Below are 25,811 nucleotides of genomic sequence, written 5' to 3' on the forward strand. Positions count from 1 at the left end.
AGCTCAAGTCTCCATAATAATTCCTCAGTGGATGTTTAACCTTTGTGTCATCTTCAACAATCCAGGCAACCAAGGCTGGGATTTAACATGGTGTGTGTTCTCCCTGCTTTTGTATGGGTAGAAGAGGTATTTTTAGGGAACTGGATCTTCTGATTCTGCCAGTAGTAAGCGATATTGCTGACGTTTCCTTACACTGCTACCTTTTGGAGTACTACTCAGATGCAAGTTGGTAACACACTTCAGCTGTTTCCTGTGATGCATCATCCTTCATGCAGTTTAAAAAGGTATTGCAGTACTAACTGCCTTTGAACTGCCTAATAGGACTTTTGAATGCCCATATGGTTTCATTCCATTTTAGGAAGTCAGGTTTGCAAAATGAAAGTTTTTGAGTTCATCATCTATGAACAGATATCTAAAGCTCTTTAACATCAAAATAAAATAAAATAAACACAAACAAACAAATAAAAAACCACCAAGAAAACCACCTGTTAGTAAACCAAGAAGATCCTGATATCATCCCAGAAGTCCGGGAGAACTGTGTTCTGCCAAACCAGCCTGCCTTTCTGATCTGGTTTTTTGCTTTGGCTAGTCGGATGCCTAGCTAATTCTAGGCAGGTATTAGAAATATAGTCACACTCACCTCTTAAGTTACAGAGTAAACTCTACCAAAAGATAAATAACATTGCACATTTTTATTTTAAACACAATACCTAGGCAGGCTCTGTTCATGAGATGGCAGGTGTAATTTCTAATTTTTATGCCCTCTCAGTTTCAGCTCTGCGCTTACATCTGTGAGCTGAACATCAAATGGCTGGGCCACACCAAAGCTCAGCTGAATAACAGGAACACCAGAAACTCCCAGTTTCCTTCTCTGGCATTGTAAGATGGAAGAGTTGTGTGTGACTGCATTGAATGTGCTACAGACTGTTTTGTCATTTACTCATAAGAGGCTATTTACTTTTGAATAACAGGGATTACAAGAAGAACACAGGTGTATTTAACTTGTGGGACAAAGGCAGAATTGTCAAATGTCACTTGATAGCATTTGACAGTTGTCTCATAGAGCAGTTCTCTGAGAAAAGGATATGCAGTTTATGTCAGTATGCAGATTATTTGTTCATTCTTTCTCTTCAGCATACATGAGAAGAGGTCAGTGATAGCTGATTGATCTGAATGAATCACTGGAGATTCTTAAATAAGTAAATATATTAAAAAAATGCATTAAAAATTCCTTAGATCAGGCACTGCAGAGTCCAAACCTGAAATTGTATTGTAAGGGATCAGACACATCTCCCCCATCTTTTTTCTTTTTTCCACAAGGTAATTTCCATGCTGACTATAAATTTTTAAGAGAAAGGTTATTTCTTTTTTTAAGATAACTTGAACAGTATTTTTTAAAATGCTCTCACTGGTTTACCTTTTGTCTCACCAAGTTTGAAAAAACTTCATCCTCTGCATTTTGTATTATTATAATAAGAATGCCCCTGGAATAATGAAGTTCCCACGGTATGTTTTCTAAGAGTAGAGAAATTACTCTGAATCACACATAGATTTCTGTAGAAGGTTGGTATGGTTATCGTGTTCTTACATTCTTAGTCTACACCATGTGCAACGAAGTGTGGTCAGAATATCAGTAGATATTCTATGCACCTTCAGTAAATAGGTGCTTTTCCATCCTGAATGACTACAGCTGGTAACAGAGAATGAGTGCTGAAGCTAACATAACAATTTATAGGACAAAGATAAATGCTAATACAAAAAGAGTTATCAACATATCCTTTACAAAAACTATAGAACATGCTTTATTTTGATTGGTTTTTGATTGTCTGATTCAGAGATTAAGATATGTCATTGAAAATGTACTACAGCATGCACAGTACTTTGCCTTGCTTATGACACACACTCACATTGATTACAATTAGTTGTGATAGGAGTAACCTTTTTTTTCCCCCCCCCCCTAATATGTTTCTAGGATGTGTGCTGTATTTGGTGGTATCTATTGTCTTCGCCATTCTGTGCGGTGCCTTGTAGTGGACAAAGAATCTGGACGGTAAGGGTAATATAAGTAACCTTCTGTTTATATACAAAATACAGATGAAAAATGTGTGAAGTCAATTTAAAAAAAAATGATTCTTCAAAGATCCTCCTTGGTATTAATAACACATCAACCTTGATTAAAAGTAATTTGTGTATAGGTCCTCCAGAACAAGGAAAGTGGGTCTAGAATATAGAAACTAAATTAATTTCCCTGTGATATTACTACAGCTCCTGATCACCCAAGCTTGGAAGACAAATCATTTCAGCTGCCGGGGGGCTGGTGATGAGTGATGTTAGTTTTCCTTGTGGCCTTACCTACTCTAATTGATTTTCATCAGATGACAACAAAGCCCTCTGTTATTGCATTTTTAAAAACGGAGCTCACCTAAAGACTCATCAGATTAATCTTTGCTGATAATGCATGTCACTCCAAGAGAAAAGACTTTAATGAGTTTTTAGGTAGATTGTTGTCATAAACTATGCTGCCCTCTTATCCTAGGATAAATTCTTTTACAACAATATCAGGCCTGTAGGCAGGTTTAAAGTTAAGCAAAGAAAAATCAACCCATAGTTTTTTCCATAGTGGCATTTTTCACACCTCTGTAAATTGTCATGGTTTCTGTTACATACATTTTATCAGTTATTGGTTTTAATTGCAGGCTTTGGTTCTCTTGAGTCTCTTTTTAGCTTAGTTTCTGTAACTGAAAAGTTCAAAATGTTCTCTAGAAAATGTTGAAAACGTAGTAAGATTTAGGAAAACTCGTAGTTAAATGATCGGTGTAATATGTTTACTTTCCAGTTGCATTGCACATGTGATTCTTTCAGCATAGTACTTGTAGCTAGATTTGTCATGACATGGTTAAGTAGTGTCTGTTTTCCCTGAAATTCTATAAACAACAGATTTTATCTTTCTGTCAGGTCCTTAAGGTTCTGAAGTTCATTGCACAGTTTTAGACTTTGAGATGCAAATGTGGTAGTATTTCATCATGTGTGATGTTGTTCTTAGTGCACGATTCACATGCAAATGAAATTATGCCCCTTTCATAAACTCTAGTTTATTTTCACAGTAATATTTGAACTTTTACTGCAGGCAGCTTTATTTTCTGATAATGTCTAAATAGCTAACTTGTTCTTTCAGAAAGACAAAGCTTTCAGTTAGCAACTTCCAAACGCTACTCTAGAGATCTTGTCAGTGGTGCTGGTTGCCTCAGTTTTCAGCTTTCTTTGCACATTTTGAAGACCTTTGAAATTAACTTTTTCTTTGTTAAGGTTATATGTATTCCAAAAAAGATGGAGTGCTGCTTTGCAAGACTTTACCAGGCTTTCATTGTTCCGAAATCATTGTCTTTTAATAGTGCCATTATCTGATACTGAATATGAAGCAGCACGACAGATCCAGCTTCCCATCTCTAGTCACCTGCCTTCTCCTTGGAGCCACCCGCTTGCTTCTGTGGTCTCTTTTTAGGTCTCCCATAGTTTCAAAGCAGGTATTTTACAAGTAGCATTTCTACAACAAAATAAAAGTAAACAAAAAAACCTGTATAGAAGGGAAGTGTCAGACTTCTTTGAGATGAGGGAAATAACTCAGCCTAGGTCAAAATATGTTTAAAAGTATATTTTTAGCAATGAAAGAAGGATCATAAACATTCTCTTCTTTTCCTAATAATTCTACAAATTCTCAATCATCGTCTTCACCCTAGCAAAAATGTTACTCAGCTGAGTTTCTTTCACCCAGTTCTATCCTTTCATTCAGTTATATTACTTTCTGTATTATTTTCTGCTTTTATTTGCTAAGTATTTTCCTTAGTTACTTAGAAGCTATCCAGTTTGTTGCTAAGATCATCACTATTTCCTTTCCCTTCTTTTTCTTTCTTCATGTTATCTCTTTCTTTTACTGTGTATTCATTTGCTCCCTGCACCAGCTCTAGTTTCCTTTTGACTTTGGACTTCACTGTGTTGCCTAATAAAAATCAGCTATCAAATTGTTAATGAGGGTATTTATGAGTTACTGAGCTTTTGAGTCAACAGGCCATTAATAGTAATTGGTAACAGACAAATTCATATCTCGTTGTCAGTGCAGCTGTCTGTAGTTTCAGAGGCAGCTTGCCTTGGTTACAAATAGGTTAAACTCGTAACAGTAGAAATTGAATCAGATTGTGCAGTATTCATTACTATTTCATAAGCATCTTCCTTAGTGCAGTTATTTTTTCACTCTTTTTAATATTCTTGCTGTAGTACATGGAAGGAAAATTATATTTACAGCTACAGCCTTGATTTTCTTCTCAAACTTTTTATTGATAATTTACAGTTTAATTTGAAGTCCCTAAATAGCACCAAAGCTTATTCCAACTCCTTTCTAGACATGGCTAACATTCTTTCTAGCACAAGAAAAATAAAACACCATTCAATATCTAGTTGAATTGCTTTATCACTTTTTTGCTACCCATAAGTGTATATACAGAGAGTAGATTTCATCCCCAACTATACAATTTTTTTATCATTTTACTATAGCCCTTTTTATAGACATAAAAGCTTCTGGTAATTTGGCAATCCACTTCAAATTTCTATTTTTTATGTATTTTATCAGATTAGGTCTGCTGTTTCAATACATATGCAGAACATCCAGCGTTCGTGATAGAACTCTGACGCTGTTAGAAAATAAAAACCACATCATATTCCTTAGGCTGAGGGAAAAGCACATTGAATGTATGCATGAAAATTAAATTTTTTTTGGTATTTTCTCTGTGTTTATTATAGGTCACTTTGGGTACATATGATAAATTTTAATGTATTGAATGGATTGAATTAATAATAGTGGTCGGCATTTTATGTTGATCACACTTTACATATGTTTCCAATTACATAATTCTGTCTAAAAAATGGAAAAGATATGATAAATGGAAATTTATACATCTGTAATAAAAAGATATAGCAAACACATAGTAATTTACATATCTTTCTTGAAATATTGCATACTGGCTTTGTCAGTGCTGGTAAGTCCATTTCAAGGATGTCGCCCTTAGTCCATTAGTTTGGATAATGAGCCCTATAAAGTACATTTATAACTCGTGGCACTGCAAGGAGATGGATTCTAATTTTCATCCTTTTATCTAGACACATTGAAAGAAGGTCAATGGAGGGTTCTGTATGATTCATTGTCGCAACACATATCAGATGACAGAGACCTGATAATGTCAGTGCATAAGTGTTTTCCATATTTGGAAGCAGTACTTGAAAGAAAATTTCTCAGCATCATCCTTTGAAGTAAAGTGGAGACTGAAATTAAAAGCACTATCTCTTTTTCTGTTTAAAATCTTATCAAACATATGACCTGATAGCTATTCCTGAACAAAGGAGAGGAAACAACACTTAGCAGGAAAATAAAATGTAGTTGCTTTTGCTGGCTTTGAGTGATGCAACATGACATTTAATCAACCTTTCCTCTTCAGAAATGTTTAGGGGGTGGCAGGGGAAATTGTTTCATAAACAATAAGAAAGGTTATAATTAGAACTGAACTGTAGCAGCTTGACTTCCTTGTTTATTTGCAGTATTCAAATGCGTGCTTGAGAGTTAAATTAGTTAGGTTAACATTGAGAAAAAACTCCTTAAAGTTCCAAGTGAAACACATGTTGAATAGCATGTGATTGAAACTGCATGAAGAATACTACATGTTTAAAGTTAAACAGTGCTTGTACCATTAAACTTCTTTTAATTACTGTTTTCATGTTACCTGTTGAATTTGATGTCGGTATGTATGTAGTACCAGCTTCCTGTGAAATCGGCATTTGCAGTTGGTGTTATAAAAATGAGCCTAATGGTCATAAACCTCTTCAGATCTGCAAATAAGCATTGTGTGCACCCTTTTTCAGTTTTCATTTCAGACTACACAAGCAACTGGTTTACTAAAGCTAGTGCCAGCTGATTGCTATTATTTATTTAGGTTTGGTTCTCATCTCTAGTTTCATAGACTGTTTGGATCACAGAAGCCAGTGAGTAACAAGAAGTTAGAGAAATGCTGTTTATTCATAAGGCATAACTTCTGTGTCAGGTATTTACTGATACAGGAATAACGTTGTGCTGTGATGTAACACAATTAAATCTGTAAAGAATCTCAATCTTAGGCATCCTTTTGTTTCTTTTCATGTTTGCCCCTGCGCGTGTGTGTGTGTAAATGTGCGTGAGAGAATTTGCTTGTTTGAAACATGTATATTACATTGACTGAAACATTGAGATACCCATTCAGAATAGTTTAATTTTAAAAAAAACCAGTAACTTTCATGCACTAAGCAAGAGTTAAGCTAATTTGATTTATTTGTACAGTAAACATTCTAATATTGTAGAAAAACCTTAAAATCTTGTTTTAGAAATTGATACTAAGCCTTAAAAATTTTTAGAATATGGAAGCAAATTATAGGGAAAGAAATTGTAGTGCATGCATTTTCCTTGCACTTCAGACAGGAAAAGCATTCATTAAGATAGTTGTTCTTTAAACCTGTAGGGGTTTCTAAAAATGTTTGCCCTGTCTCATTTTGAGGAAAATACGTACAATTAGACTGAACATAAATCATGGCATATAGGAAGCAGCAGTAGAGGTTAGTTTTAGTTAGTATCTGTATGCAGCCTTCTTTTTATTTCTCATATATATAATTTAGTTTCATATATGTTATATATAAGTCTGAAGTTTGTTCTTTCATAGAGATTTTTTTCCCCCATTAAAATCTGACGTTTGTATCCTGTTCTCATTTAAGATCTCGGAATTACTTTTCTTCTGTGGTTTGCATTTCTGTCCCATTTATAAGTTTTAGTCTGTTTTGTTGCACTTGGCTCTGAAAATTTTTGTAGTAGTGTCTCAGCTGTTAATCATTCTGATTTTGTTTTGACAGTGGGTGTGTCTTGGGTTGAATTTTGTTTTTGTTGTAGTTTTGTTGGGTTTTTTAACTTTTTCAAGTATTGCCTGATGTACACCTTTGGGTTACAATTTGTATATATTCAAAGACAAACTGGATCAGGAACATTTCTGTTACTCTTACAGCAATGTGACTATAGTTAATCCTTCTTGTGTGTAATTTAGAGATAAATAGTTTATTTAGCCACAAATCTAGAAGCTCAGAAAAACTCTTTTGGAACAGTCTCATGCACACATTTCTCAGGGATTTTTCCTTACATCTCTTAAGTTAGTTTACCATTTAATTTGTCAAATATTATTGTAAAAATAAACTTGTCTTTGATAAAGATTGCTGACTGGGGAAAAATGACACTGTGGTAGGGTAGCATCCACAAAATAATTCCCAGTATTACTTCTCCATGTATCATGAGGTAAGAAATGTGTGCTGTTTTCATGTACAATCAAATGCCAGTGTTATTAGCTTATATTTAGTATTTTGTATAAACTGACCAATTTAATAATGTCCTGATATCATTGTCAATAATGACAATGCGTGTAAGAATTTGTATATAACAGGTAGAGAGTATAAGTCTAGGATACAGTTATCAGGTTTTAGTTGAGTTGGTTTAGGGGTTGGTGTGTTAAGGAAATGTGTAGCTAACTTACTTGAAAAATATAAATGATGTGCTGTATAACTCAATTTCAAAAACTTACACATGCTTTTGTTGCCTTATAACTAAATTTCTTATTTTGGATTGATTTTTTTTAAACAGTTGCAAAGCTATTGTGGATCATTTTGGCCAAAGAATAAGTGCTAACTATTTTATTGTGGAAGATAGTTACCTTTCAGAGAGCGTATGCACAAAAGTGTGTTACAGGTATGTAGTAAATTAGTAAACATTGAAATTTATTTAAATAATAATGTATAGAGTACCCTGCAAGATAAATTTAAGAGATTATTGTCTCCTGCTTTATCTTTGCAGTATAGTTTAGTTCTGTGAATAATTTTTCTCTTCTATATACTTGAGGGCGTACTATACAGTTTCTATCTTTTAGGTTTTCTTAAATTGTCCTCTAAATCATATTGCCCTTTTCCATATTTAAAAAAAAAAAAAAAAAAAAAGCAAAGCATTATCTCTTAAGTACATTAGAGATTTCATGCGTTAAAGTGTTTGGAAGGTGGAGGTGCCTATTGCTGTTCATGCTTTTAAATTTGTGCTGGTTTAGAAGAGTATTAAAAGTCATCAGTTTCTGTGATTTTGCTTATTCTGGACAAAAGCATTGGACATATACGGCTTTTGTCTTTAAAATAGTGCAGAGAAGATAGTAGCAAAACTGTAGTAGTAGGTGCAGTGCAGAAATAGTCACAGGCAGTGGAGGATTAGAACCTTCAATTCATCAACTCCACCCTAGTGTATTTCCCATTAATCCTAAATGTTCTGTGCTGTTTGGAACGTAAAAAGCCCTGTAACATGCTGCTACTAATTTTGATTAAAGAAACAAAAGAATTTTATAAAAATCAGAAGGCTATTCAAGCTGTTTTATATAATGGCACTGGCTTATTTATTTGTCATCTATTTTGGTCACTGAAAATACATTATTAATGTTGCTACTTCAGCAACAGGCAAAACATCCCACTAACAATCATATTAACAATTATATGGTTAAATAGCCTTCCCACAGTATTCTGTCTAGATTGGTATTGCCAAAACTGTGAATCCAAATTGCTATTTTTAATTTTTTTGAGAAATGTCATGATTGTTTTATTTAATTGTAGGCAGATCTCCAGAGCAGTTCTCATTACAGATCAGTCTGTACTAAACACGGATTCAGAGCAACAGGTATATATCAATTTTGTATCACCTCTGCATGAATTGTGAATTGTATGTATAGATATTTAGTTCTTGGAAGGAATTAATTCATGCTTTTGTTTCTGATTGAATCCAGGTTTTTTAGTCAGTTCTCTTAACTGATAATTGTTTAATTCATTAGTCTCTATAAAACTGTTAGGAATTTTATTTTAGTTGAAGGACTTGGGTTTCCCTGTTTGGTTTGCACTATATTAATTCATCTAAGTTGCTGTCTTTAAGGTAGTTCATTTTGCTTGCTTTTTTGTAAACTGTTACCCTTAGTATTAACTGTTAATTTTTCTTATCTAAACGTCGTTCAAAGTTATTCTGTTGTTTTTTTTAACATTCACTTTTACTGTTCCAAGTTCTTATTGTATGCTTTCAGATCCTTCTTTAAATGTTTCTGCTTTATCAGTCTTTTGCAGGCCTTAATTTTAGAGGGTATTAATCTGTGTTAAGTGTTTCTTCTGGACACTTCCTGTATTCTTGTAGCTTAAATAGGATCTGCAGAATAAGAACATATATGACAGAGAAGTCTGCTCTTCCTAAGTATTGCTACTACTAATCCTACACAAAAGTGCTTCAGTCATTCTCACCTAGCAGTGCTCTGCCTCGTGGTCAAAAAGAATTTTGCAGTTTCTTATCAACAAAGTTTCTACACTGTCATCCTTTTGGAAAGGGCTGTGATAGGAGGTTTTCTTTCTGTTCCACTGCTGCAGACATTCCTAACAAAGGTGGCCTTGCTGAGTTGGGTAGAAATTCTTGAATGCTCAAATTCTTCAGGATTGATTGCACAGATTGTTACTAATAAACCAGAAAATGAAATTGTATTAACTGTCTGCAATTAATTTTCACCCTTACTCAGAATTGTGTTGATTTCCTCATTCTCCATATTACTCTACTTTAACATAAGTTGTTCTTTCTGCTTGATAGGTTTCCATTTTGACAGTGCCTCCAGTGGATCCAGGAAAACCAGCAGTTTGTGTCATTGAGTTGTGTTCCTCCACCATGACGTGCATGAAGGACACGTGTAAGTACAGTGTATATGTAACCTTAACTGTATTTTTCCCTTTGACTCTGCTCAACTCTGGAACAAAATATAAAGTATTTGCATATCATTCAGCTGCTACACAATGACCAGGCTATTACATGAGAAAACAGTGTGTGCTATGCTACTGTTATCAGCAGTTGAGAGAAATAGTCCATTGTCTTCAAAACAGTTGTGTACTGTTTCACATGGCTTAGGAATCATACTACAAGATTCTTGTTGCATTTGATTTTTTTAAAATTTACATGTGATAATTATTTAAGTCTTACTGTGATTTTCATGGTAATAAAGTATATTATTCTTTACTTTCAAATGAATAAACCATCAAATGTTCTTTTTAACACTTATGTGGCTAATAAGCTTTATAGTTGTAGTCTTATTAGTACTGGGACAATATTGACTGTACAGTAACTATAAAATAGCACCAACAAAGAGCTTTTTGTTATGACTGCTGTATTTGTTTTTCAATTTTAAAAAAGTATTAGAATTGCACATTTTGTTTATTCTACAACGTTTAAGACAACTGAAGATTTCATAGAATGGCAGGTAAGTTTAGTGGAGAGCTCTAGCAGACTGTTTCTTTTCCACTGTAACTAGCTAAAATTGTGCCGTCTTCAAGTCAAATTATTAAGATTTTTTTTTAGCTTAGAAATGTTTTCTTTGTAAAATTTTCTGCCAAGAATTTAGTTTACCATGACAATTAAAGGGCCAAGACCCACCCGAAGTATTTTCTTAAATAATTTCTGAAAAAACCTGTAAGCAAACAGGTGGGATTTTAGTTAACATAGCTGCATGTTTGTTTTTTTTTTTTTTTTCCTTTCAGACTACCTTTGAAATTTAAGACACTCGTTACGCTGTAGGACTCTGCGGCCTCATAAAAAAATACTACAAATTTTTGTTTTCATAGGGATAGGTTCTCAGTACAAGCGTGAAGTATTTTTCAGTATTATTTCTAGCAGAATATTTTGGAGCATATGTTCTTGTTTCTGCCGTTTTCTTAATTGGGATATACTGAACAATTAATTAGTAGGCTAATAGACCTAACACAATATTTTCACTGACACAATAATAAATCTTTCCTTCAGTAGATTAAGAAACATTCTAAAGCACATGAATCTTACTGGTAGTTTGCTGTTAGATTGTTTTTTTGAAAATGGACTACCTTAGCTGAACTGTTACATTGAAGTACACTGTCTGGGGGCTTTTTATCCTCTGAAAGTTTTTGGGGAGGTGGGATTATGTCACATTATGAGATTTGGAGGGAAGGAGTGCGTCATGAAATATGTGAGGTAAAGTTATAAAATTATTTTAAGAACTTTGTTATTGTTGTGTACTGCATTAGATTCTTTAATTCTAAAAATATCTGAGAGATCACATTTCTAGAAGGGACATCCTAATATTTCCATTAATGGTTTTCTATGTGCAGGGCTTTATGACTGTTGGTATTTTATATGAACTTGAAATAGATGAGCAACAAAATGTTCTTACTGGATATTTACTTTTCTTTCCAAATTCTGCTTCTGAATTCTGTTAAATAAATTACCAATTTGGGACACTATAGATGAGAAATAGAATTAGAGTTTACCTGACCTAATGCTTTTTAACAAAAAATAAGTAACTGTAATAATAACCTATTTATTTCGCTGTTACCTGGGCTCGAACTCAGTTCCTTGCATAAGAAGAGTGAACTAAATGATTAAGTCACTCAAAGTTGTATTTCCTACTTAAATAATAAAAAAAAGATAATCCTGTAAGTAAGAATTTAGTGCTGTAAAGCATATTTTTAATATTTATCCTTTAAATAACTGATTTACCTTATTTAAGTGTTCAGAAATTATATATGTATCAGGAAGTGAAACTAAAGGATTGATGTTCAAGTAGATATAAATTATTAGTTTCATGAGAATTTCTGTGGTGCTGAAAAATCATGGTTGTTATTTACTTTTCTCCATAAATTCTTCTCATTTCAGAAGAGAAGGTACTATATTCCATAATGAAATTTGTCTTTGTTTATTAAAGTAATGTAGTTTTACTTTAGGTATAGTTGAGTTCTAGCTATGGGACATACTTCATAATTTTTTAAAAAACTTTTACATCATTATCTGTAAATGGGTTTTAACCTGACTGATTTCTCCTTCAAACAATTATTTAAGATAAGTATACAAATACATCTACTCTTTGATCACACTGCATAAATGACAGGCACATAATCTGTATTGCCAGTTGAGTGGAACCAAACTCCTTCACTTGCCCTAAAAATTGAGACTGTAATGATGAAATCATGAACTAAACTCATCGTTCTTCCTGCTAGAAGAATTACTTGAAGACAAATGTTGGCAACCACTGTAACTAATGCAGTTATACCTGAGTAAATCAAATATAATCAAAATATATACTGATGACTGTGACTCATAGCCATAACCTTAAAGATAATAAAAAAGATTTTATAGAAAGTAAGTGATGTGAACTTCAGTGATTTATAGCTTTTTTTTTTGAGGAAAGAATACATTCTGTTACAATGTTTGGGATTGTAAACATTTAGTTAAGATTACAGGGAGACTTTCATTATCACTGTTTTCTTTTACTTAGTACATACTCTATTTAGACAGATGGTTTGCTTTTGGTTCAATAAAAAATGAATATTAATGTTTGAATATAATGTTTGTGTGTGTAGTCCGAAAGGAGCATGAAGGGTTAAATTTCTGGTCCTTTTGGAATCAGTGTCAAACTTTCTGTGACATAACTGCAGCCGGGAAATGACTCAAGATACATGTGACATAGTTGTAAATAATGACACAAATCTATCCAGACTTGAGATTGAAAAGAAAGAAATGTTATATGGATTTAAAATAATGCTGTAGGTATACATTGCTGTTAAATTGATCAGTTGAGAAGAAAAAAAGAATCAGTTTAAACTTTGTACAAAGATACATTCAACTTCATGATTCTCTGACAGATACTTCTCTGCTGCTGAGTTTGCAGACAACTGTTCAGCAGCAAATGAGTCAGTTAAGGTGGCTTTATAAAAAACTTCAAGATGAAGCTTTGAAATTTCTGAGTGAATGGATGTAAAATTGGGGGATAAAGCAGCAGAGTACCTGCTTCTGCATCTGAATAGAGACCAATGGAACAGAAAAGAGGTCAAGAGCTGCATCAAGTGATTATCTTTTCCAAGGAGTCAGCAACTTCACTGGTTTGCAAAACAGAACAAATAAAGAAACAGTATGTTCTGTGAGGAATCTGTTTAGCAACTTTTTTTTTCATGAAAACAAGTGCATTAACAAGAAATCTAAATATCAAATCTGCATTATTCAAACAAAACTGTGAATTTTCACAAATTCAGAATTGGATTTGGTGACATTGATTTGCTTATGCTGTAAGGTGAATTTTGATTAATTATACAGTTCCAAAAATACGGTCTAGTGGTCCATAATCTTTTCATGCCATCTTTTTCCAGCATGGGTTTGCTGTACTCTGTGATTTGTTTCTGATGTGTACAGAGCAACTCTTGAAATCAAGTACTTAAAATCAGTTTTGCAAATTATTAGAAATCCTTGCTGGCCCACCTAACCTAATTTCACCCTTACCGAAACAGTTGTTTCTCCCATCCTTTAAGAAGGTGGATGAATGAAATGTAGAACATTTCTCTGCTATTCACCAGTGCTTATCTTTAAATTCTCTGTAGTTTGTCAAAACTTAACAGTGTTCTCAGTGTTCTTCATTCTCTGTGTGGCTGGAGAGAAACAGTGAGCTGCCAGCCCACTTGAGCTGTAACTTAAAACGTGTGTCTGTTCACTTCATCTCCTATTTACTGTTTAGTACACTAAAAGAAATGGAAGTCTTGCTCCAACTTTTTACTTCAGTGGGGAAAAATAGCTTCCCACTTACTCCTGTACAGCCAGACTTAAACTGTGAGTAGCCAAATTTCCCAATTCCCACTCAGTCCCAATTTAGCTCTTAAAGAAGAGTGCTGATGAAAGTAGTGGTATTTCTGGGTTTAGTATGTCGTTGAACTACTAGACTGTCAACGCTGATAAGAATGTTCTTGGGGTTTCTGGAGGTCATTAATGGCAAATACAATGTGTCATCCAGAATCTTGGTGCTGCTTTTCCTGGTATCAGCAGACACCTTTTCATAGAACAGCATTCTCTCTGCACTGCCAACATTAAATTATACTTCCATCTTACCAACATATATGGAAGAGGGAGGTATTTACAAGATGTATTAAGAAAATTTCTCTGTGTGGTGTATATACACTGTATTTCCATAATACAGGACTTCTCTGGATTCAAGGAAGTGATTTATATGAAGAGCAGTAATTCTAAAGCCTGCTGTGCCTTCTGAAATTGTAAATGGTATTATATATCTGTGTATTGGTGATTGTAATTAGTGTGTCTTCTCTTTTAACAGATTTAGTCCATTTGACCTGTCCATCAACTAAAACTGCTAGGGAAGATTTAGAGCCTGTTGTACAGAAGTTATTCAACCTAAATCCAGAAAAAGGTAAAAATAAATAAAAGTAGTATTAAGAGATTATTTTGCAAAACTATAATTTACCCTTGTAACTAAAGTATCTGTTACTGAACATCTGAATCTGTCATCAGAGTCAACATATGGTGAGCTGCTATTTAGATACCAGCATTTCAAAATAAAGGAATCTATTTTGAGAGTGAGATTGATTAGACAGATGTCAGCTTTTCTGTATTTCGTGATCTAATGTTCCAAGTCTTCTTCAGCTGTGGTTTAACTTCAGTATACTGTAAGTGTCTAGGACCTTTTCAATTTTTCACACTTTCTTTTTCATGGAAGCATATTTGCTTCTCAGCATGTCTTTCAAAGGTGCAGTAGTGAAATGAAATGTTTGCGAATCTGTTTTTTAACACTACCCTGGTTTTTAGTGATTTCTATCACTTGGGTATTCCTAACAAAAGTTATCAAAACTCCAAAAGTTAGTGCTTTTCTCCTCCACCTGCTATATGTGCTCAGTGCTACAAGCTTTTTAGCTTTCTTTTGCCTTCTCTTATTCTAAGACTGTTGCTCATCTTTTTGTTCTCTGCAAGTGCTTCCTTGTTTGCTGTTTTTAGTTGAAATTTTCTGGATTCTCCTTCAAGCAGTGGAAGCATAAAATTGTTATATGCTGCAAGTGTTATCAGGAAGATAGATTTCCAGCAATTTCCAGTAATTAACTATTTGGCCCTAAATTCAAGGAAACTTGAGTTTAGGGCCAAAAACCTTACCAGCTACTATCATGAACTTTGACCTTGAGATGGACAGTTTCACAGTCCCAGAGGAAAGTAGCTGTTGACAAAGCAGTTGTTGCCTAGAAAGGAATTGTCCCTGAGATACTTTGTTCTAGTACCACAGAAGTCTTTGTAATTTATCCCAAGATCTTGAATTTAATCATATTTTTGGTAGATGCTCATAGCATAAGTAGTGTGCACATAGAAGATGTTGCTGTGTTCTAACCTTGGCAAAGCATTTTTAAATATAGCATGCTCATACTTAAATACAGTAAATCATAGTTTTTGTATAAGAAAATGATACTTAGCTGTCAGTGAAGTGTTAATGTTCATATATATGTAAGTTAGTAAGATGTGGAAGTGTTTAATATTTATAATTGGTTTGCTTATAATATTTGCTACTGTGCCTTATTCTTGAAGTGTAACAGGAATTTAGGTAGAGTTTTCTGCTGTTTAAAAATAAAAAAAACAGTCTTTTATGAGGCTAGTCTTTTTTTCCTCTCAGGACTCTATAACCAAGAACAGTGTTTCGTAAAGGGTTGCGTTCAGCTTTTCACAAGTTTGTTTTTCAGTGTTCTTTTCCAGTTTTACGTTTCTTTTCTTCTACCTTTTAATCAAAAAGCAAATATCTTCTTGTTTTTGTTAGACAACAGAATACTTTTAATAGGAAGTAAAGTATTAGGCATTTTTCCTTCTCTTTTTGCTTACAGAAAAGGCATCTTCGATGTCCCAAAGATGTAAATATTTTACTAGGTTTGTAGTACAAGAGCCTTTACAAAACAAATATGTATAATGCAACTAGGATTTGTAAATAGAAAGCAGTATTAGGTTGGAGAGCTGCAGACACTTTTCATGTGGATATTTGTTAATTTAAAGCCTGCTAATTTCCAAGTTTTAATATTTAACATATATCTTAAATTTTCAAGACAGCACTGTGTGTTTCGAAGTCTCAATTGGTGAAGAAAAGATTAGCTTGCAGTTTAGAGTCTTCTAATCGTTTGGGGGGGTTAGCATTAATCTTAATGTTTAAAGTGATCCAGTTTTGAAATGATATATTGTTTAGAACCTGACTGAAATTCTTCTGTAGAAACCCTGTGATCATAGGGGTCCTCAGGTGCACTGAGGCACTGAAAAGCTAGTTTTCACTGACACATAGGCCTTTTTATCATCAGGATGAGGTAGTGGTCGTATTTTAATTAAAATGTCAGAACAAATACTGTTGGAGTTATTGAAAATGAATCACCAGATAAAGTGAGCACTGGGCCATGGCAGGTCAAAGAGGCAAAGTCACCTGGAGAAGAGGACTCCATTCATTTTCCTGCCGAAATGAGGAAGAAGTAACTTTTATGAGCAATGTGAACTTTTAAATATATTAAAGAGCATCTTGCCCTGTATTAAGGCTCAGACTTTCACAGGCTGATGAATTTAATTTATATTTCAAACTGTTCAGTATGGTTAGCACCTTTTTTTAAAAAAAATATTTGACAGTTATAAAAAGATACTAAAGGAATAGCATAGATTTATCTCTTTTTTTTTTTTTTTTCTAATTCAACTGCTTTAAAATACAGGTTTGAATGCTGTTGTTATCTAGAATTTTCTTCCTTGGAAAGAAGTAAATCTCACAAGGTCTTTTACAAGCTTCATTTACTTTTAGAGGAGGTGAAATACCAAAAAGGGGACAGCAAATATGCCAAACAAATAGTATCTATTAAGCTAAGAATCTATGTTGTGTATTCCTCCATTGTATTCTGCACTGTTAAAAAGTGACCTTCATCTTCCCGAGGTTTTTCTGCCTGTATGCAGAGGGGTTATATGAATGTGCAAAGTAACTGCAAGAAGGTTCAGGTGATGAACAAGCAAGATGTAGTTCATGATCACTTTGTATTCATAATGAGTATTGTAGCACAGTACAAGTCCTCAGTAAGTATAGATAAATATAAATGAATCATTTATTTTCATTTAGCAGTATTTCCACAGTTTGGAGATTCTATATACTGTGTATCACACATCGGAAGTAGAGTACTTCGGAGTTTTGGTAATTCTTTATCTGCAGTTAATTTGCGGGGGAGCTATTCTTTGTGGATGTTTTCTTTAAAATTTCCTTCATTTAAACCATGAGGATTAATTAGTCTCCTTAAATTGGCTTGAAGATGCTCAGTCTTAAAGAACACAAAGGTCTTATGAGAAGAGTTCCCATACAAAGATAAACTATTAAATGAGGTAGGAGAAGTATACATCAAAAATATTTTTGCATATGGAATGCAATAGCTTCAAGTTGGCACAGCCTGGGAGGATGTGTTCAGACCGTCATATGCTCATGGAATTTATCCAGAGCAAACTAGATAACATGAAGTGAAAAGGCATTAAATTTAGACCAAACTTCTTGGTAGTATGCTTTTAGGTGATAATTGGTTCTTATGTGGCATAGTGTGTACAGAGTAAGTAGAGTTTACATACCTACGCTTGTAAAGGAAAAGCAAAATATGATGAGAGAGTACCTTGGAAAAGAATGGAAACTAAAATTAATTAGCTTTTAACAGAAAAAAAAAACACTTCATTACAGTAATTCTGTGTTAATAAATTGACTTTTAGTATTCTAGATTTCATATTTCTCTTATTACACGTGAACATTGGTTACTGGAAACGCTTTTTTTCTTTTCAGAGGCTGAAAGTGAAGAACAGGAAAAACCTAGAGTTCTCTGGGCAGTCTACTTCAACATGAGAGATTCTTCAGGAGTTGAGAAGAGTTCATATGATGGCTTACCCTCAAATGTTTATGTCTGTTCTGGACCAGACTCTGCTTTAGGAAACGACTGTGCTGTCAAACAGGTTGGGCAGATCAATTTTTTGGTTGTGGAATTGTCATTTTCAAGACCAAGGATGTCCAGTAGAGTCTACTTTTGTTCTGGACTATTCTATTTATGCTGGATAATTATTACTAATACAGCTATAAAACTTCACAGCTAGACATAAAAAGTCTTACTTAATGAGCAAAATATATGTCAGTGGGATTGAGAATGGAGGAAACTTAAGAAAAGGTCGGTTGAGACAGTAACATTAGGAGTAGCAGGTAGTTAATCTGAACAGGTAAAGGGAACCTAGAAGGCAGCAGTACTTGAAGATGATGATCTTGGTAGAATGGTTACTTGCTCTAATACTATGGAAAGGAAAAACTGTTGAGTATTTCAGAAGCGTAAGTGATAACTCCCCAAAATATGCAGCCTTTTTCTTGTAAGGTTAAACAGAAGGTGCAGTAGTAGAGAAGCAATAGAAATCAAAGGTCAGAAAAGCCTATCTACAGTTCAAGTAGGAAGGATCATCAAAGTAATTGCAGGACATAGTCATAAACCTAAAATCTATTGGAGAGAAAAAAAACACAGCATAATTACTAATCTGGTATATTAAGCTGTCTGTCTGTTTACCTTGTCTTTGCCTTAGTGTCACCGTATTAAAAAATTACGGTGTAATTGTGAATCTGAAGGAAACAAGGGGAATGTCATTCTATTCATGAACTTGAGGTAGTATTTGGCACCAAATCACACTCAGTTTTGATTTTTAATTCTCAGTATTTGGTTGTCTACGTATCTAGTTCCTGCTAACTAGAATCCTGAACAGAGATCCACTTGCAACTTTCCTAGAAGTAGGTATATCATACCACTACTCAATTCAAGATAAACTACTAGTGCTTTGAAATTGGAGGTGAAGAGCGAAAGCTCTCTAAACAAAACTAGGTAGATGGAGAGACTGAGATAGCCGTCTTCTGTGTTCCAGTAGGCAGGATACACAGGGACACCTTGTCTTCAGGTATAGGTACATAGAGATTCACAAAGAACTTAGTGTGTACCACTCGCTGTGCCTTCCCCACTGCTGTTGAGCAGTATTATGCTCAACAAGATCATGCAAATATGTAGATTATACTTGTGCAGCAAAGGACAACTACAGGAATGCTTCTCTTTTGCTCTTGCGTTCAGAGATCCACCTCGATAAGGAAGGTATAAATCCTTAGGCAAATCTGCCACAGCATCACTGTGATGTCAGGGTACTTTCAGAGCTAATGTGGGAAAACTTTTACATCTTTGTAGGATTAACTGGCACTAGTCATTTTTAAAGCTGTATTTTTAATGACCATGTTCAGAGAATGTGCATGCCATCTTCTAACCAGTTGCAGGAATTTTTTATGACTTAAGTCATAAACCTCTTAAAAATAAGATTTTTAAAGTGGGAAGGCTGACATAGCCTGAACTATAGGGTCAGAACAGTATAATTAAGGGCTAATAGTACCCTTCATTTTGCTTTACTAGGCAATAATTTGCCTCTCAAGAGGATAGAGAACTGTAAAGACGAAAAATAATGCAAGACAATTATTATGGTAGCAGTTTTAAGTGGTAAATGAGTTCTTTTCTAAATCAGAATTTTTTAACCGTTATTTAAAACAGTCCAGGTCAAAAGCAGTTTAAATACATTTAAAAAACAGTCTGTTTCTAATTCTAGATAGCCACCTTTTCCAGCAGTCAGATTTGTCTTGCCTTAAGAGCTCTTCACCAGTGAGTAATGGTATTATAGATGAAGCTGTGCTTAAATATTCTAGTAAGGCTTTGTGTTAAATCTGTTGACCATCAGTGAGATAGATGTCAAGCAAGCAGATCTCAGAGGAGAAACAATGAAGAGCCTAAAACACTGCCTTTCAGGAAGAGTAGATAGAAGCTACATTGGTTTTGAACCTGTTTTAAATTTTGAAACAAAAGGTCACGAGTTAGAGTGAAAAATTTTAGTGTAAACATGTTTATAATTAAAAGTTCCCAGGGAAAATAAAAGTGAGGAGTGTATGTGAGAACAAAGTGAAGAACAGTCTGAAGATAAAGCAGAACTCACAGTTAGAATACACCCTCCCCGCTGAGCATGCAGGTACCTTCTAGACAAGTGGAGGAGGGAAATACATGTCAACTGGTGTGACTTCTATCCCCAGATCACTTTCATCTTTGTAGCAATGGGATGGAAATCTCCAAACATGAAATATTTACAGACTCAAGGATGAGAACACTTTAAAAAACAAACTAAAAACCCACTGTGTGTATTAGTCTTGGAGATAGCTTGGAAAACGGAATTTAATTTTTCTAATCAATTTTGTGTTTACTGTTTTAATGATACTTCCCATGATTTATGTTTTCATTACCATTAGTATTACTAACTTCTATATGTCATGCTGTTTGATAATATGTTATTTAGAAGGCAAGACACCACAACTTTTACAGGCAATTATCCATCTACAGCTCAGTATAAGAAGGACTTCATACTTGTTTTATTTTAATTTAGTCTTGAATTCCTAGTATAATATTGAATTAATTTTGATACTTGCCTTGAGGATAGGCTAAAGAAAATGTAAAGTGCCATTTATGATTGCTTCAAATTCTGTAGGTATGGATCAAGTAAAGCATCTGCCTTTCCGTTTTCTCTTTTTTCACTGCTATGACCTGACATGAATTATTATCTTCTTAAATAGTATGTTCCCTGAAGTATTTCAGATTTCTGAGGCATCGTCATTTTCGTGAGAGGAAACACCAAAACTGTTATGCCAATATTTGTCTTTTAACCTGATTATGTGTTTTTCTGTATCTGGAAGGATTTCAGAGTTATTCAAGTGTGTCCTGTTTCAAACTACTGTTAGTTTGGTGGTGCACTCTGTAAAAGTTGCTGTGAAAGCCCATACAGCTTGTCTACATGCCATCAAGATGCATAGCTGGAATACAGTAAAACAGTAACAAAACATCATTTTATTCAACTTCTAACAGTTATTAGAGTATCTATGCAAATGCTTTACATGCTGATGTCTTAATGCTTAATTCAAACACACACACACTTGAAAGCTGGTACACTTAACTACTAAATATTGAAGGAACTATTTACTAAATTAGTTCCAGTAAGTATCAAAAGTGTTATAATGAAGGAGCTGATAATTTATTATTGGTTATTCTGCATTACTTGAGCTGGATGAGATTAACATAAAAAAACCTAGTAGGCCTGAAAGCACTCTATACCATTAAATTGTTCAATTAGGATTGATGTCATGATGTCCTGCCTAACTTACTGAGAATTTCTTTCCATGTTCAACCTCATCATTCTTTGAACATTTTTGGAGTTGATATTCTGTCTCCAACTAGTCAGCGAATAATTGTTGAGAACTGCATAGGAAATGTTTGTCTGCTCTAGTTTGTCATATATTTAGTGCAATATATGACACCTTGCTTCAGTATTCTATTAAATATAATAATAGTTGAAGTATATTTTTGGAGTTTCAAGGGCAAGTGCAGACTTGGAATAAAACGTCTTTCTCTTGCCTTCAAAAAGTTAGTTCTGTAAACTTTTTGTAGGATATTTTGTATCCCCTTGCCCCCTAGACTTACTAGGCAAGGTTCTCAAATTACACAACGCTGGTTTTGAAGCAGAGAATAACATCTTTTTGTATATTTTTTTCATATACTAATATAAATAGTTTTTAATTAGTATGAAAGAGTGAAATTTAGGAAGCAGAATGAAAAATGAAATTGAACTGAGAGTAGACAGGGTCATTTAAGCAGTTAATAATGGACTCCTGCATCCACGTGCTGGTGATACAAATCCAGTGCTGGTAGGCAGTGAAGTTTATCACAGAAAGCTGTTTGGTACATGCTCAATGATGTATTAATCTGAAAACAATTCCCTCTTGTCCAGGAATCCGCATCATGTAATCAGCCTTTGCAGTTGGCGTTAACTGACCCTACTGTCAGCTTTTTCAGTGCAGTGTCTGGTAGCAGTATGAATATAAAGATTAAATGCATTCTTGCCTATGTGGGAGCTCTCATCACAGGTCGTCTTTAGGGCATGGTTTACTGAGTAGACTAAATTAAGAGACAGTGTTCCTTTTGCCTTTTTAGAAACCCAGAATGTAACTGGGATCTGCATCGGTTGCTTCCGTTTGCCTTAGAAGCTTAAGGGGTTGGAAAAGAAAATCTTTATGGAAATGGGAAGTGCGTGTTGATTCAGCAAATAAATTGAGTGTAGCTTTTTATTTTTTTTATAAGATAAGCTTATAGATAGCTTATTTGTGTAAGAACATCTAAAACTAGTTAACACTAGGTAACAAAGCTCCTTGTATTGTTGTGTTTTTTAAAGGATTTCTGGCCTCCTTTGTTTTTAGAAAACGTCTGGTTCTCAGGAATTCTAAGATTGTATTATTTTGGTTCTTTCTATCCCAGATTTTATAGCTGTATTCTGTATGTTGTAATAATAACTAAAACCACATTTCTTTTTAACGTCTTTTATTGCAGTGGTCAAAAAACTTAACTTTTTGTGTATACTTAATTTCTAAATTTTGATGGCATGAAGAATAAAGTGCATTGTAAATTAAATCCTTGAACCACATTTTAAGAGTAACTGTCTATCTAAACAAAAGTTGCTTACACAGTTCTTTTCAGAAAGACACAATTTCTGCACGTAGGTGTATGCACATAATGCATTGAAATGATACACATAGTTTTTGAATAATATGTACATGTATTGTACACAAATATGCATATATTTTCAATGATAATATTCCACTGGATGAGAATAGTTCTCAGTTGAGCTACATATGAGCTGTTCAGAAAAAACAGAAATGCAAACTTTTTTGTAATTTTTAAATTTAAGAAGGAAAGCTATATAGGTATGATGTAGGTTGTATGTGTTAACAATTCCCTGGTTTTGCTTGTTATGTGAAATTGATTCTTCTCTCTGGAAAGAAGCAAGGTCTTTCCCATGCTTTGCATTTGACTGGAGCTAGGGATTATTGTATATTGGAAAAGATAATTTTTCTCGCACAAAATCGTCTTCATTGTTCTCCATACAGTGTAGGATGACCGGCATTTTTTAGAAAGCCCTGTGCTGTGTATTTCATAGTAGAACAATGTAAAAAGATAGATTGCTTTTTCTTTTTCGAGGACTGAAAGAAGGAATGGATTACCCGTGTTTACAATACTGTTAAAGTATTAAATCCTATTGATTTGAAAGAAGAGAGGTTAATCTTAAATATCTGTAAAATATTGCTGCAACGTATTACATTTCAAGGTAAAGTTTATTTTATGCTTTTTTTCTGAATAGGCTGAGACCATTTTCCAAGAAATGTTTCCTACAGAGGAATTTTGCCCACCGCCACCGAATCCAGAAGATATTATTTACGATGAAGATGAGATTGTGCCAGAAGAGTCTGGATTCAGTAATTCACCAGAGACAAAACCTGAATCCGCAACTGAGGAAAGCAGTAGTGGAGATAGTGCTGCTGTTAAGAAGGAAGATAATGAAGAATGAATTAACACTCTTCTCTTAGTAGAAGATGAGGTTGACCCAAATTAAAATGTAAGGGAGGAAGGGTAAGAAAAAGAGGTTTAAAAAACCCATAGCCGTATTATTTGCAATTGCCTTATTTTCCTTAGCTTGAATAATCTTTCTTCATCAAATAGTGTCATTGATCTGAGACATTTCTAAATAGTCATAAGTCCACCAGATCCAGGGGTATGTGTAGCTGAACAAAAAACGTAGAACAAAGCATTTGAATTCAAAATGCTAAAATAGCATTAATGATTTGTTGAGATAATTTAATTTTATTTTACATCTTGGAAGGCATCCTCCGTCTTTTAAACAGGCAACAAATTGAAACTAGTCAAAAGAAAAATGTGCAAGTTTGTTTACCCATCAGAAGATGATTCTCTGATACAGCATATTGAAGTTCTAAAAATCATTGGATCTGTGCTAATTAAACAGTTGAAGGTGAGCTTTGCAATCTCTCAAAGTTTTATGAATGGAATTTAAAGGCAATAATATTGACAGTTCTGGAGTGGCTTTAGAATATGTTATAGTTGTCACGTTTAATTTGTATAATGGAAAATTTCTGGTATGGTTTTGAAATTCTTGCCGTAATTTAGAAAAAAATATAATCCACTATGAAACTATTTTACATTCAGGTTTTTTTTAGTAAGATCTAATAGATCACATTTTTACTAGCGACTTAATTTACTGTAGTCAGGAAAATAGCACAATTTAAACTTAATGGTAGATTTCCCAACAGAATTTAAAATCATAAATGGAGCGTACCTGTTGTTAGTTTCCCTGGATTTGTTGCAGTGTTTGGGCCTTTAATAAGTCAGTAGTTAATTTTATGAAGTATGATGTCTGAGAAGTTTAGATGATCATTAATTGAGGGGTTTTGTGTTGAGAAGAAGGCTCAACTGATAATTCCAAAGGTTTGTATTGATCCTGGTCAGTAGGATTAAAATTAGTGTGATAGCTGTAAATTATGCATTTTGTAATGATACATCATAAAGCATTTATACAATAAAATTTATTGAAGTATTTATAAGCCTAGTTTGTATGAAAAATTACAAAATGAGAAAGCTGTTGTAAATGGCCATGATAAACTTGCACTTCTGAACAGTGCTTGAAACTAAATATTCAGATGATGACAAATATTTAGCATTTACTTAAAGATTTACCTTAAAATGTACACCAAATAGTTCAGTAGTATATCTAGATAGAGATTGGTGAATTTTGACGAGTCAGGGTTTAAACTTCTACATAAACTTAGATATAGTTCTCGCTGTGCTTAAGTACTGTACATTAATTAAAAATGCCATTGAATAGTGAATATTCAGCACTGCCTGAACTTGGTACATCCAGGCTTTTGTACAGTTTCGCGGTGCACGTGCCTGCCTTTAAAATGGCTTCATGCCATAAAGGTTAATTTATTTATTTTTTTACAGCATAACTGATACTGTTAACTTCACTTTGTCTTGTATCATAACACGTTGACCGATTTGCATTTCAATAACTGGTTTATTAGAGTTTACACTCTTTGTTTATTGGATAGGTACCGTTGTGTGTATAATCCTAAAGTCCTCAGAAAAATATGTGGTTGAAATGTTTCCAACGTTAAACAACAGTTATCTTTGGATGCTTGTGTTTGAGCAGTTATTTATATATAGTAATAAGCAGACTGGCTCTTCATTTAGCTGTAATTTTTATGTGTGTTGGAAAGCATGAGTATATGGTAATTGTATTTAACATCTACAGATCTGTAAAAGAACTGGGTGGAGGACCTAGTCCCTGTTTATCTTTCAGTAATAGGGATCACAGTGTAATATTTCATCTTCTGTGTTTACAAGGAAATCGTTTGATGAAAATTAAAGGTTTGCTTGCAAGTGCATTTTTCTGTGTTTTCTTTCAATTACACAAGAAAAGCAGTTCATTTGTTAGCGGAGATTTCCTGATAACTCTGTTGTCTACTTTCATCATGTTGCCATTTGTAATAAGATTGAAGTTTACGTGTGTACGTTTATATAAGTTAGCAAGTTTATATAAAGTAATATCTTAGTGCTTCATGTCCATGTGAAGCAAAGTTTGGAAATACTGCAGATTTTATTTTAGATAAAACGGAATAATCTACAAGTTGTAGGCTATGACTTTACACTACATTGATTGCTTAAAAACTGTTTTCATGTCTCGTTCCTGTGGTGAATGGAAACATAAAATGTTTTTCCTATGGTACTTGAGTACCCAATAGCTCGCTTGCAATAGCAGTAGATAACACTGTTGATCTTTTATTTTGCAGAAATCATGCACTAAACTGCATTTTGTTCTTGCTTTAAATGATTTAAGCATACAAAGTGAGGGTTAGGATTATTTGAAGTAGTTTTTAAGGCTTGTCATACAGGATGTATTCAAAAGATAACATGACTTTTTAAAA

At 33.9% G+C, this 25,811-nt stretch overlaps 1 protein-coding gene across 4 annotated transcripts in view; it reads left to right on the top strand.

The window, feature by feature from the left end:
• Nucleotides 1–25,272, top strand: part of CHM (CHM Rab escort protein) — a 71,207-nt gene extending 45,935 nt beyond the window's left edge. For all 4 annotated transcript variants that reach the window (XM_074915387.1, XM_074915384.1, XM_074915386.1 and 1 more), the window contains exons 9-15: nt 1,973–2,050; nt 7,697–7,801; nt 8,701–8,764; nt 9,707–9,803; nt 14,232–14,324; nt 17,724–17,890; nt 23,174–25,272. In XM_074915387.1, coding sequence (XP_074771488.1) covers nt 1,973–2,050; nt 7,697–7,801; nt 8,701–8,764; nt 9,707–9,803; nt 14,232–14,324; nt 17,724–17,890; nt 23,174–23,380 — 811 coding nt within the window. In that variant the 3' untranslated portion in view covers nt 23,381–25,272. The remainder of the gene's footprint in view (nt 1–1,972; nt 2,051–7,696; nt 7,802–8,700; nt 8,765–9,706; nt 9,804–14,231; nt 14,325–17,723; nt 17,891–23,173) is intronic.
• The last annotated feature ends 539 nt before the right edge of the window (nt 25,273–25,811 follow it).

This window comes from Athene noctua, chromosome 11 (assembly GCF_965140245.1).
Source record: "Athene noctua chromosome 11, bAthNoc1.hap1.1, whole genome shotgun sequence".
In the NCBI taxonomy this organism is placed as follows: Eukaryota; Metazoa; Chordata; class Aves; order Strigiformes; family Strigidae; genus Athene; species Athene noctua.